This window comes from Panonychus citri, unplaced genomic scaffold (assembly GCF_014898815.1).
Source record: "Panonychus citri isolate SS breed McGregor unplaced genomic scaffold, ASM1489881v1 Contig00099, whole genome shotgun sequence".
Lineage (NCBI taxonomy): Eukaryota > Metazoa > Arthropoda > Arachnida > Trombidiformes > Tetranychidae > Panonychus > Panonychus citri.
This window is the reverse complement of record NW_026515504.1, coordinates 23,916-37,905: the sequence shown is the minus strand read 5'-3', so window position 1 is coordinate 37,905 and position 13,990 is coordinate 23,916. Positions and strand designations below refer to the sequence as shown.

The window sequence follows — 13,990 nt, the reverse complement described above, 5'->3', positions numbered from 1 at the left end:
TGACAAATAAGAGTCTCTATTCACCAATTATTAAATATCTCGGTTAATTGTCATGGAAAATAATATCGTCGATATTAAACCTTGATTGCTATTGTTGTTGTTGATCATTAGCATGATCATTTTTCCATGGTTATATTAAGTTGTATCTTCCAACCTCATCCAATTAGTGAAAGTACCTTTATGAATTAACAATTTGATTGTTGAACTTGGGTCTAATTGGAATCAATGACCGATTCTTTTTGATGAATTCATGGAAACTCATTGAACAGCTGATTAAACGTCTGAAATTCAAAAAGTTCAACCAGTTGAGAGATCGAAAATTCAAACTACAATACGCTGCACTTGATTTCTTACAATTATGAGATCATTTACCTTGATCAATCTATTTAATTACCTTGATTGTGACTTTAATTTCTTAAATTACGATCAATTCACTGCCATCTCTAATATGGTAAATGAACTATTCTTTTCTGTTCAAGCGGCAAATTTGAAACCTTTTTGCTGATTAGAAAAGTTGTTTTCCCTTTTACTTTCATTTTCCATCATGTAGATGTCACTCCCTACGAATCGAGTTTGTACATTTCTCGAACCAGCGCATAAATGACTAAATCAACTTATAAACTCATTCTGGTAGAAATTTTCATTGACTAGTGAACATTAATTGTGATCTATTACAATCAATAAACACTTCAATTAAAAGTTGAAAGGTAACATTGAACTAATATGATTAATCCAATTTTCAATTTAAATTGTGCTAAATTATTCACCTAAACAGTTATGTATGATTATGAATGTGAACTGTCACCATGTATTATGAAACCAGTGAAAAGTTTAAACAGGAAACTTGGATTACAAAATGATACCAAATTTAATCATCACAATCATCTTACTGATTAACTTGAAATCAATTTCATTGAATTTACACAAATTCGGTAAATATTATTCATTCATGAAACTCATTAGACTTGATTCCGATCGAGATGATTTCTTTTCATTCATCTTCTCAGTATTCTCATTGAACAAAGAAGAAAAATTTTCATTGTTATCATCTCATAATAATAATAGTTGAGCTCATCCATTCTGAAATATCATCATCTTTAATTCTGATCTCCTTTTTTCATCTCTCCCTCTCTCTATTTGAAATCAGAGCCTCTTGAATACAGGATACCCGAGGGTCAGATAGCTCAGTTACCCTGTAATATTAGTCCTGCCTGGAGGGAAGATAAAATTTTACTCATCATGTGGTATCGAGAGGATATTGGTACACCAATTTACACAATAGACTCTCGAACATCGTCCTTAAATGAAGCTCAACATTTTATCAATGATTATTTCAAGAATCGAGTTAAACTACAATTAACTGAACCAATATCATATTTGATACTTGAACCTGTTAAAAGGATAGACACTGGTATTTATCGTTGTCGAGTTGATTTTAGACAAACAAGAACAATCAACAAGATAATTACACTTCAAGTAATAGGTAAGAGTTTAATTCAATTTAAAAACTTTCACTTGATTCCTAAATTTATTTATCTATTTTCAATTGTCAAAGAAAATTCAATTAACTTCTCACAAACAACAACAACAACAACAATTGAACTGAAATTTTCATGGCCTCTCATGAACTTATCTTATTCTAGATCACTTTCTAACTTTCATATTTTCCAAACTTTTTCATTTGAAATTCAAATTCAAATTCTTATTTTATTTCTTATTTTCCTATTCAGAGCAATTTTCCACTCAAGTTCAGTAAATTTCACTTTCATTATTCAACTCAAATAGAAGTAGAAAAAATTATGAGAAACCAAAAAAAATTCATATCTTTTCACTCCCTGAATTTTAAGCCAACATGAACCAGAATAACTTTCAAATGGTAATCATGATTCTTTGCTAAGTAAACTCGCAGCTCTATGGGAATGAACATGAATCTAGATACAATTGCATTTACATGAGATGGTCATGAAAAGAAACTACAAGTTTCTCCATTCAATGTAACCAAAACTTTTGAAACTTTTTCTTTTTTGTTTTTTATTACCATAATAATTAGAATGGCGAAACTTTAACTGTCATAATTTAATATCGATTGAAAGTTTTTACCTTTAATTTGATTATTATTGACATTTAGTTGGTGAAGTTATTAATGCAATCGATTAAAATTTGAAAAAAGGTAAAAATAACTGATCTCATTCAGATGATTATTCATTTTAATTGACAGAATCTAAAAGTTAATGACCAAACTTAATTGTATTTATCATCATGTTACCATTGTTTTTGATTATTTGATTTTATATACATTTTTATTTCATATTATCATGTCATTAATGTTACCTTTATGTGTATACTCAGGTATTTGTATTTATAATGATTGTTTTTTAATGTTACCTAACTTATACATATTGATTCAAAATTCAGATGATGAACAATTTACCTGAAAGTTGTTCATGATAAATACCTGACACAATGATTATACATAATTGTACATGATTGTATTACCTGAGCTTTTTGTCTTTATGGTTCATTGTTTCATTAAACACCATTATCATGATGATAATTCATTCTGAGAGAGAGAGAGAGAGAGAGAGAGAGAGAGAGAGAGAGAGATACTTATGTTAAATTTACCTTTATCCATCCCCTGTTACCTGATGATGATAATGATGACCAGTACTACAAGTCTTTTAATATTACATATATTTAATGATGTCGATGATTGAAACTCTAGGTAAGGAAGGAAGATGAAATATTATTATTATTATTGATGATGAAGATGGAAAGAAAAAGATTATTCATTTAGTAACCATCAGAATTGGTTGGAAATGAAATGTCCATGATTGGACAGAAACTATCGAGGGAATTTAATTTTTCCTCAGTTGATGATGATGATGATTATGTTTCTTGTGAAAATGGACTAATATCCATCATCATCCATAGCCCCACCTTAACCATCATTCTAACTTTGCACCCAAATAACTCCCAATGTCAGATAATTACCTTGACTCAAGGTTATTATGGGATTAAAAGTTTCTCCCAATTCCAGGCAATAGATTTTTTCAAAAAAACGATTTATCGACTTATCTTTTCTTACTTCATCATCTTACCGATAAAATTTATCAAAATCAGTTTATTATCTTAGATGATAATAGATTATCTTTATCATCATAATTGTTTATATTAGTTAATCTCATTACAATCAAGGTTAAATGATCAACATTATATTTATCAATCAATAACATGAGCGAAAAAAATCTAATACTATTTAAGATCTGATAATATCTGAGATGATAATCATCAGCGTCCACGATATATATGATGATAATTATCATTTATATTAACTCCATGGGTGGGTATTTATTCAGAAATTTAATATTTACTTTCATTGTAATCGTTTCTTATTAAACGATTCAAATCATGGTAATAAAGGTTGGCTTTAGTGAGTAATTAACTAGAAAACGAAACCTGAAAACTACCTGATTTCCGTTTTCCGTTACAATTGTACAATTAATTCAACGATTCATGTTCATCAATCACCAAGAGTTAACATTAAACATTAATCAGATTAAATCAAAGTTGCCAAAGTTAATATTGATTATTGTTTCATCCACAGAATCAGTATTCATATAATTTGTATAAATATTATTCACTCACTTAGTTTTCCTTTTTATCTCAGTATTTGAATTAATTCAAACTAATCATTCAACATGATAAGTTATCGTTGTGAAACAATTGATAATTTTTCCAGGAAAATAATTGCCTTCATGCTATCAAGTATATTACCGTTCTAATCATTATATCAAAACTTTTTTTCTCACTGATTTTTATAAATAACCAATTTAATAGTTCCAGTTGCTTCCATTGAAATTTACGATTCCCATGGTAATGAAATAAAAGCTATTGGAGGTCCTTATAATGAAGAAGATACAATCAATATTACATGTAAAGTTATCGGAGGTAAGTAGTTGACCTCAAATTTAACTTTGTTTACTTTAAAACTTTTAGATCAATAATTGTGTTTGATAATCACAATGATGAATTTGTTTTCATGTCAATTGTATTCACCATGATGATATTCAAAAGCTTCATCAATCCTAATTTACCGACAAATCTTTTCAGTTCTCACCCAATTTCTATCCTTCATAATGAATCTTTCAAAGTTAAATTTGATGATATCATCTATTAAGTATTAATATATTCGATATTTGATTTTCTATCAATCTTATTCTGTTTATCATTTTTACTCTCAGCTCTCTAGCAATCACTTGACAATAAGTTAGATATTTTCAACTATTAGTAACTTCACTCACTCAAAGTATTGGATACTGAAAATTTTGTTATGTACGTATTATTATTCAAAATTTTTTAAGTCGCGAAATTTCATGTCAATAATTTGTCTTCAATACGATGATACTCAAAACAAAAACTTGATAAATCACTCAATTCTTTTGCTGAAAATTTTGTTTCTATTTTCCATAGAATACTATATAAAATAAATTAACGGTTGAATATAAATGTATACATGTATATATCCTTGCAAAGATTACTATTTAGAAGCAGGAGAGTCAGGAATATTTGAAATCATTTAATATAAATGATTTTTTAGATTTGGCATTTGACCAAATACCTAATGCAACGTTTTTTTGATAAAAGTGCAATATGTCTTTGATAGTGAATTAAGATTTATGGGGCTATTCAGCTATTTTTACCCTTGTTTCTTGCAATTTTCTCAGCAACTATGACTCACAGAGACTCAAATTTGAGTGGTATGAGTTTGAGTAACACAACTTTAATATGAAAGGATCAAGGTCATTCAGGTCATTTCTGAAAGAAAGCGTTTCAAGGTCCTCTGAAGGTAATATCTCTATTCTACATATTTTTTAGCCTTAAAATGAGATTGGAGATTATTGTAATTAAAGGTCTCAAGATATTATTATAGTATGATAGTTATTCTTTGCTTATTGAATTCACATACCAGTTTTTATTAGTAAGAATAACTGTGATCACAATATGAGGCTGGACTTCGGATTAGGTCCGCACGTTTAGAGACCTGAAATTTTTTCTACATATAGCTTATGTCAAACTACATATTATGTGCGAGTGTGGAATTGAGGAAAGATCTAGTTCCTGAGATACAGGGCTTCAAAGTTGGATTTTGCCATAAACTCTAAACTTAGCTCTAAACTGACACGGCAAAACTAGCGCGCATTCTAAAATGCATGTAAATGAATACGCTTTTGCTACGTGCAAAAGTACTAAACTAAACTAAACTAAAACTACGTGAAAAAGTAAATGAAAATAGATTGTTTAATGATCTTGAAATGACCTTGACATTATCGTGTGACCTTGACTTGATGTTCAACTAAATTTAGTACTTCTATATGTTGTGGTTCATTAATTATAGTAAAAGACGAATAAAGTCTCATAAAGAACACACTATAAGTACTCGCCCGTGGTAGCTAGAGTCTTAATTTTTTTCATGATAATACTCCATACTGTGAGGGGATAAAAGTCAAGATATTAGCACACACAAAAGTATCATAACCTCCCTTCTCACCCCAATGTTATTATTTTTATTTGGGAGTTTTTCCTCCCAAAAACCTATTAATTTTGATTATCATTGACAAGAGAGGAGAAGTAAATGTATGTATCTTTACTCCTCCTCTCTCCAGGGAAATTGCCTTCTTTATGACTTTACCATTTCTACATTAAGCAGGAAAACTAAATTACTTTTAGGAGGGAGAGAAAACATTAGGAAAGGTGGACATTATAAATGACCATCTCTCTAGAGAAAAGCGGGAAAAGTTTAAGATCGCATCCAATTAACTTTGGGGCCATAAGAAAGAGACTCTTTCTTTCTCTTTGTTTGGGGGTCAAACCTCTTTCTTTTGCTCTGTCTTTTCTCTTTCGCAATGGGCCGAATTGGCTATAAAAGAGAAAGAGAGAAAGACAGAGGGTTGCGAAGTCATTTACAGTCCAACATTTGCATCAGCAACATCAACACTTTGTTGTTTTTCTTTCTCTCTCTCAGTGCTACTCTTCTCTTAAGAAGTTTTATTTAAATATTTTAAATAAATAGTGTTCGCCACCACCTCAAATTTTGTGTCCCTCAGTTTCACCATTACCATCATCGCTGTGTTCACCAGAACCTCCTTTGCTGCCAAGCCGCCGCTCAGCTCCCTCTCAGACTGACCCGTATCAGAATCATCAACAAGGTAAGCCTTAGGCTTTTGAGTGTTTTTCTTTTATTCTTTTTGTACCAATTGATCCTTCACCTTATCCATAACCTTTGCATGCTATGTACTTGTACCATTGATCCATTACCTTAAGTCAACCTGGTCAACTTAGTTTTAGACTTTATCCTTCGATCCTTTATCTTGACCACAACCGTTTATCAACTCCTTATCCATTTCATCCGAACCTTTACCAGTGTTGACACCTTCATTGGAAATTTATTTGGTCCTTAACCATATTAGCATACCTTTTACCTTTTATTCGAAATCATAATCATATCTCATCATAAACAGTAACCTTAACCTACGATCCTTCGCCATAAGAATCGCTTTGGAACTTAAATATTGTACTCCTCATCACCAGTCGTAACGTCTATTACGCTAAACTTCCGCCTCAAGGGTAACAATTTCATCGAGACAACATTTATCTTGAGAGTATTTTCTTTTCACGGTACTTTACCATCCTTTTAATTATTATTACTCGCATATTAATTGCACTGAATATAACCCTGTATTGACCAATCACTATACTAGACATAATAAAGCTTTTCATCGAAGATCAAGAGTTTTACGAATCATTATCGCTACTAGAGTTATCGAAATCTTTTGCTAAGGTCAACGTAAGTACCATCACAACTATAGACAGCTTTAGGTTCAAGGCGAAATAAACTGTATCGAATTGATCTAAGTTTCAAAACTCGAATGTCCATAGGCAAACACCTAAGAGAGTTAACAGCGGTAGTAGTCCAGATTCAAGGACCCATACAGGAAATAATTGATCTACTGATTTTGCTTCACTTATCAATAACTGGACCAGAAGACTGGTTCCTGGAACTAATACTGGACGACGAATTAGCTGATCTGGAACTTAGTGATGAGGTTTAGTAATCAACAAATAGAGTTTATGCAAAAACTTATATTTTCTGGTTTGACTTTCAACGAATTGATAAATTTACACATCATCACCCATGAGCGTTTAGATACAGGAGAAAACTCTATTCTACATGACGATACACCTTCCACAAGTCGAGATATTGTTTTAAATCTTTCTACACCGAACGAAGAGCAAAGGAAATCATCTTTATCAAATTTATCTCCTCACAATACCATAAGGTATAACATATACAAAAATCAAGAAGTAAAAGACATTAGTATGCATATACATGTACGAAAACTTCATTTTTACCCATAGAGCTCTATGGCAAAATCCAACTTTGAAGCCCTGTATCTCAGGAACTAGATCTTTCCTCAATTCCACACTCGCACATAATATGTAGTTTGACATAAGCTATATGTAGAAAAAATTTCAGGTCTCTAAACGTGCGGACCTAATCCGAAGTCTTACCCAATATGACAATTATTACCAATAATGCGAGCAATCGATCTTTTTAGATCAAAAGTATTTATTGTCTAGAGCAGATGATTGAAAAATGTGGACATTTATACTGGTTTTTTTTATCTTTTAATTATTGAACCAGCCCAAAAGATTATATTGCTAGGCAACGACCATGAAAACTGTTAACGAATGTATAAGAAATCATGCAAGACATTGAGATTAACGTCGAATTCAAATATATTAGAGTTTTCAAGCTAATGGTCGATTACTTTTATCTTCAATAGGAATAGGATGATATCAATTTTTACATCTACGAGAGCTTACGACAATGTAAACAAAACCTTTGAACAGACACTTGAATTAGGCAAAAACAAACAAAACATGCCAATATAATCAATGCAATGTTTCCAATTTATCTGAATTGAATCAATAGTTTTTATCTTTAATAGAGATAGGATTGAGTCAATGTTTGCATCTACGAGAGCTTACGACAATGCAAACAAAACCTTTGAAAAGACACTTGAATGACTCGAAAAAAGCCAAAACAAAACACTCCGATTTCTCATGACTATGATGATATCAATGTTTACATCACTCGCAATTCAACTTTGCAACATCAATATCTGCTAAATTTTACACATCATTATACTGATCCAGATATTAGCACGCGATTCAGAAAAGAAAGTGAGTCATAGTTAATTCAATTGTTATCTCAATTTAATATAATATTAGGCTATTAGATATGTAATAAAATTTATCGTTTATTACCGGAAAAAGGTAATAATTATTTGTTTTTCCAACTTTGGGTTTTTTTTGAGGAAACAATTAATTTTAAATTGATGATGATGAGATAATCTCATCATCTCTCTTTCTCCTTCTCTTTCTTTTTTACCTCTTTCTCCTCTTTCTCCATTTAATATAAAAGAAATTGACTAAAATGAAAATTATCATTAAGTTTTTTTATCCCGAATAGAAAAGGATAACTTCAGTGAAGAAGTTTACTTTTCTCTTTCCCTTTCTCTCTCTCTTTCTTTCTTTCTTTCTCTCTCTCTTTCTCTCTCTCTTTCTCTCTCTCTTTCTCTCTCTCTTTCTCTCTCTCTTTCTCTCTCTTTCTCTCTCTTTTTCTGTTTTTCTTTCCCTATCATAAACTAATTGTAATCAACAAATTAAGAAAAAAGTAAAAGTTATTCAATTACTCAAATAGTTATAAAGTTTTGTTCTTAAACTCTAATAAAAGTTAAATTGTTCATCGAATTGTTCATCTCTCGAAATCGATCTTGTTACAATGGAGCCCACGATGAGGAAGGGTTGTTGATGGTTCCATCTCTTGGGTATTTTCTTAATTACATTGGCGTTTCGAAATTCTGACTTTTTCTTTCACCAATTTCAATTCAACTTAACGGTAAAAAAACTTTTATCCAAAATTTTATTGCTTCAAAACCATATGACTCAGTGAAGAGGCTCTGGTACACATTTTATTTTCAATCAAATGTTTCAGTGAAGAAACTCTGATTAGATTATTTGATTCATTAACCATATGATTCAGTGAAGAATCTCTGGTCCTTTTTTCTCACCAATTTAAATATTTAACACAATCATGAATTTAGAACCTTTAACTCCGATAGAAATCAGTCAGATCAATGTCTCCTCCGTTAATCCACGAATTTTATCAATAAATATTACTTCATTTAATGGAGATGACGGAGAAGACATTATCAACTGGATTTTTAGATTCGAGACTTTAGCTGAATCATCAAGATGGACCCAATTAGATATGTTTAGAATTCTTCCCACTTATTTACAAGGTAGTGCAAGAAGATGGTACAATTTTACATACGGTCGTTTTGGTCCTAGTGATAAGCCTAAAAATTATTTACAGTTAAAAAATAGCTTAATACAGAGCTTATGCCCAATCGATTATCGAATACATCTGTCACAAAAACTCTCACAATTAAGACAAAAGCCAGGTCAATCATCATCAAACTTAATCTATGAAATCATTGATCTATGCCAAAAAATAGATGAAAAGATGCCTGAATCTGTTATCTTAGGAATGATCAAAACTAAATTACTTCCTTCAACTTATTATGCAGTAATCTTGCAGAATCCAAAATCTATTCATGAATACATAGAGGCTAGTAAAATTGCTGATAAGGCAACAATTATTAATAATCAGTTCAATCAAAGTGCTTCTCATTTACTGAATACTAATCTAATTGAATCAATCAAACAAATACAAGAAAATATAAAATCGTTAACTAGGAAATTAAACGAGAGCTTAGACGAAAAGAAAAAAGAATTTTGTAATTATTGTAAGGGCAGAAATCACATAGAAGAAGAGTGCAGAAGAAAAACTCGAGATCGTGAACAAAATATCACCCAACAAATTTATCAAAATCAATCAAACTTTCCTAACTCAAAATTTCCAGTTAACTATCAACAAACAAATCAAAATCAAGATAATATTAATAATACAAATCAATTAGAAAATTCGCAGAATTGGAGAAACCAAGAGTTACAAACAGAATCATTTAATCAAGATTCAACACAAAATCAATATGAGGAAAAAGATGAAACAAATATTCAACTAATCTTTTCTAAAAAATCACATAATTTAATTTATAAACAAGTTAAAATAAATAACGTTAAAGTTGCTGCTATGTTAGATACTGGATCTACATTAACCCTTATCACCGAAAAATTTGCAAGACAATTAAAATTAATTCAAACAATTTATAATGGTCATATTCCTTGTGATGCTAATAGTGAACCTTTAAGAATCTTAGGTGAATCTTTCGCTAAATTAAAAATCACCGATGGTAAATCAGCCTTACTAATCCAAACCAGAATATCAATAGTAGAAAATTTACCAAAACAATTCAATCTTTTAATCGGCCAAGATATTCTTTCAAAAGGTAATATCAGTATAAATTGCCAATCAGGAGATATCAACATAGAAACAAACATTAAACCTCAAGCTATGATAATCAATGAGAGTCAATCAATTAAAACTGATGAACAGAAACCAGAACAATTAAAAAATCAAATAGAACCTGAACCAAAAATAGAACATTGCAAGTCAATCGATAAAAATAATGAAGATGAACAAGATGATGAAACCTCCACCTTTCTGATAACTAAAACAGAAGATTTAGAAAGTGAACTAATAAATGAACAAAAAACGCATATGTATCACCAGATAAAACATCAACAACTCAATAATTTCAAAAAATTAAATAAAGAAATAAGAGAGAAAAACACTTATATTAATCAATTGAAAAAAATCTTTCCAAATAGAATAAGTGGAACCGATAACGATGGATGGATTGATATTTTACTAGATAAAATAGTCCAATCTAAATACTTTTGGCATCATATTAATAAGATTATCGCTAAATACATTAAACAACCAGACAAAAATGATTAATATAACAATTTATCTAAAAATTCAGAAGCCTTTCCACTGAGTTCCATTCATAATATAATTTTCACCCTCATTTAAAATTAATCTAATTTTATCTCACCTTAGATGTTCTTAGCTGAACAAGAGGAGGCAGATAACGAAGCTTTGGCTCGACATTTAGCCAGTGTTAAAAGAGCTTCAGAAAAATTCCAAGCTGAAAAACGTGCTCAAAGAAATAAACGAAGAGCAATGAGAAAAAACGGCGAGATACCTGTGCTGACGGCTAATCCAATTCCAAGACCAACACCAGGATCTAACGATTGGAATGATGCTCCGAATATTATTCATAAGTCACCCTCAAACCCTTTAATTAATGAAACTATTATATCTAATCCTAATCAATCAACTCAATCTGAAACCAGTCGATGCAGGAAAGATACTTTTAATCATATAGCATATTTCATGATCGCTACAAGTTTCCTCCGAACTGTTTTTAACAATTATGGTACCCCTATCTTAGATAGACTAAAAATTAAACAAGCAATGTTTCAATCCACCCAAATTAAACACAGAGCTTTTGCTAAGATTACGATCTCCACCTCCAGTGAGAATAATCTAAAAGTTGCTATAAATCTTTTACGAAATTGTTTACCCCCAGAAACTACTTGGAGAATGTTAGACAAAAATCATTGCTCCATTTGTTTCCGTCCAGATCACAATATGATAAATTGCAGTTCATGTTCCGCTTGCTTTAAGTTAGGCCACAAAATAGCAAATTGCCCTTGGTTAAAACCGAATGAAGTTCAAGCACCAACTGTTAATACAGTGAACTCATTCAATTATAAAAAACATAAAAGGCAACAGAAAACTAAGCCTATGAGAGACCAGTTTAACCGAACTTTCTGGCAATCACCAGGTTTAATCCCGCCTGAAGATATTCTAAATAAAATGCAACCAATTGGGTTACCACCCAAGCCAACATTAGCTTTAGATACAGAAGGTGTATCAGCTGAAAATTTAGCCTTATCTGTCTGTTTGTCCGGCTGGTTTGAAACCAGGACACTCGGAGTACAAGCTGTTTACTTTGATTATATCAAAACAGAAAATATAAAAAATCTATCAACGCCAATTACCGGAGTAAATTCTACCGAAGTGCTTTATAAATCCCAACCAATAGAAATTATTAAAACTAATCTTCTCTCGCTTTGCAGAAACAAGAGGTTACTTGTATTCGATCAACAAAATTCAGACCTTAGACGATTGACGATCACTGACAATGATCTCATCCAAAACTCAATTGAGTTAGTTAATGTTCAGGAATTATTTGGTAACGTAAGTTTACAGTTACTAGTTGACTTTTTCTTTCCTGGAACGACTGGTTCAAAGAGACATGACCCTGACAAACCAATTAGTGGTCATAGTCCCGAAACTGATTCCCGTTATACCTTAAAATTATACCGTAAATTTGTAACCTTAAAAGAGGAGAAGAAAGAATTCCCGATAGGAAATGAACTTAGAAATTTAGTATGTAGAGGAAAAACATGGATCCAAGTTTCGAACAGAGACTGTTCTTAATAGCGTCGGGGACATGTAATAAAATTTATCGTTTATTACCGGAAAAAGGTAATAATTATTTGTTTTTCCAACTTTGGGTCTTTTTTGAGGAAACAATTAATTTTAAATTGATGATGATGAGATAATCTCATCATCTCTCTTTCTCCTTCTCTTTCTTTTTTACCTCTTTCTCCTCTTTCTCCATTTAATATAAAAGAAATTGACTAAAATGAAAATTATCATTAAGTTTTTTTATCCCGAATAGAAAAGGATAACTTCAGTGAAGAAGTTTACTTTTCTCTTTCCCTCTCTCTCTTTCTTTCTTTCTTTCTTTCTCTCTCTTTCTCTCTCTCTTTCTCTCTCTCTCTCTCTTTCTCTCTCTCTTTCTTTCTCTTTTTCTTTTCTTTTTCCTAAACTAATTGTAATCAACAAATTAAGAAAAAAGTAAAAGTTATTCAATTACTCAAATAGTTATAAAGTTTTGTTCTTAAACTCTAATAAAAGTTAAATTGTTCATCGAATTGTTCATCTCTCGAAAATTTAATAATGTAATAAAATTTATCACTACTAAACGATTATTACTTCCCGTAATGAAGGAAGTAATAATCGTTAGATTAGCTTTTGGTTTTTTACCATGAAGGTAATAAAATTTAATTGATGATGATGATAAAAATTTATCATCTCTCTTTCTCCTTCTCTTTCTTTTTCTTCTCTTTCTTCTCTTACAAAAAGATGTATAAAAGAAAAATCAAAAAATCAAAATTATTCATTAAGTTTCAAATCTCCAGAAGAATAACTTCAGTGCAGAAGTTAACTTCTCTCTCTCTCTCTCTCTTTTATTTTCTTTCTTTCTTTCTCTTATTTCTATTCTACTCCTTATTATCAACAAATTATAACCAATAAACCAAGTAAAATAATAAAGTTATCTTAATAATCGAAAAGTTTTGTTAAAAAAGTTTCAACATAAGTTCAAGTTGTTCATCTTTGAAATCGAACCTGTTACAATGGAGCCCACGATGAGGAAGGGTCATTGATGGTTCCATCTCTTGGTAATTTTCTTCATTATTAATAAATTGGATCCTTGGCTCTCCATTCAAACCTCGAATCAACCTAACGGTAAAAACACCTTTCTTTTCATTTCCTTTTCTTTTTAACCACATGACTCAGTGAAGAGGCTCTGGTTAGTAGTTTTTATCTGTCGTATAACCATATATCTCAGTGAAGAGATTCTGGTTGAATTTTCCCTTCTCGTATCAACCATATGATTCAGTGTAGAATCTCTGGTTCAAATTTCAATTCATCTTAGCAAATCTCTCAGTTAGTTTAAAATTCAAATAGTCATGAATCCAGAACCTTCAGCTCCACCAGAAAATAGTCAGATTAATGTCAACTCCACCAGTCTCCCAACCATACCAATAAATATTATATCTTTCAATGGAGACGATGGAGAAGACATTATTGAATGGGTACTTA

General features: G+C 30.9%; 2 protein-coding genes across 2 annotated transcripts in view; both read left to right on the top strand.

Moving 5' to 3' along the window:
• Positions 1-637: 637 nt before the first annotated feature.
• LOC128388436 (B-cell receptor CD22-like) overlaps positions 638-13,990 on the top strand; it is a 32,262-nt gene continuing 18,909 nt past the window's right edge. The window contains exons 1-3 of the mRNA XM_053347824.1: positions 638-932; positions 1,148-1,483; positions 3,838-3,948. Of these exons, the coding sequence (XP_053203799.1) occupies positions 857-932; positions 1,148-1,483; positions 3,838-3,948 (523 nt within the window). The 5' untranslated portion in view covers positions 638-856. The remainder of the gene's footprint in view (positions 933-1,147; positions 1,484-3,837; positions 3,949-13,990) is intronic.
• Positions 8,838-12,743, top strand: LOC128388437 (uncharacterized). The gene is made up of 2 exons (XM_053347825.1): positions 8,838-8,962; positions 11,090-12,743. Exon 2 carries the CDS (start codon positions 11,090-11,092, stop codon positions 12,536-12,538), a length of 1,449 nt encoding a protein of 482 aa, XP_053203800.1. The 5' UTR covers positions 8,838-8,962; the 3' UTR covers positions 12,539-12,743.

Coding starts and splice junctions, on each gene's coding strand:
- LOC128388437 (XM_053347825.1), top strand. CDS start 11,090: ATGTTCTTAGCTGAACAAGAGGAGGCAGATAACGAAGCTTTGGCTCGA.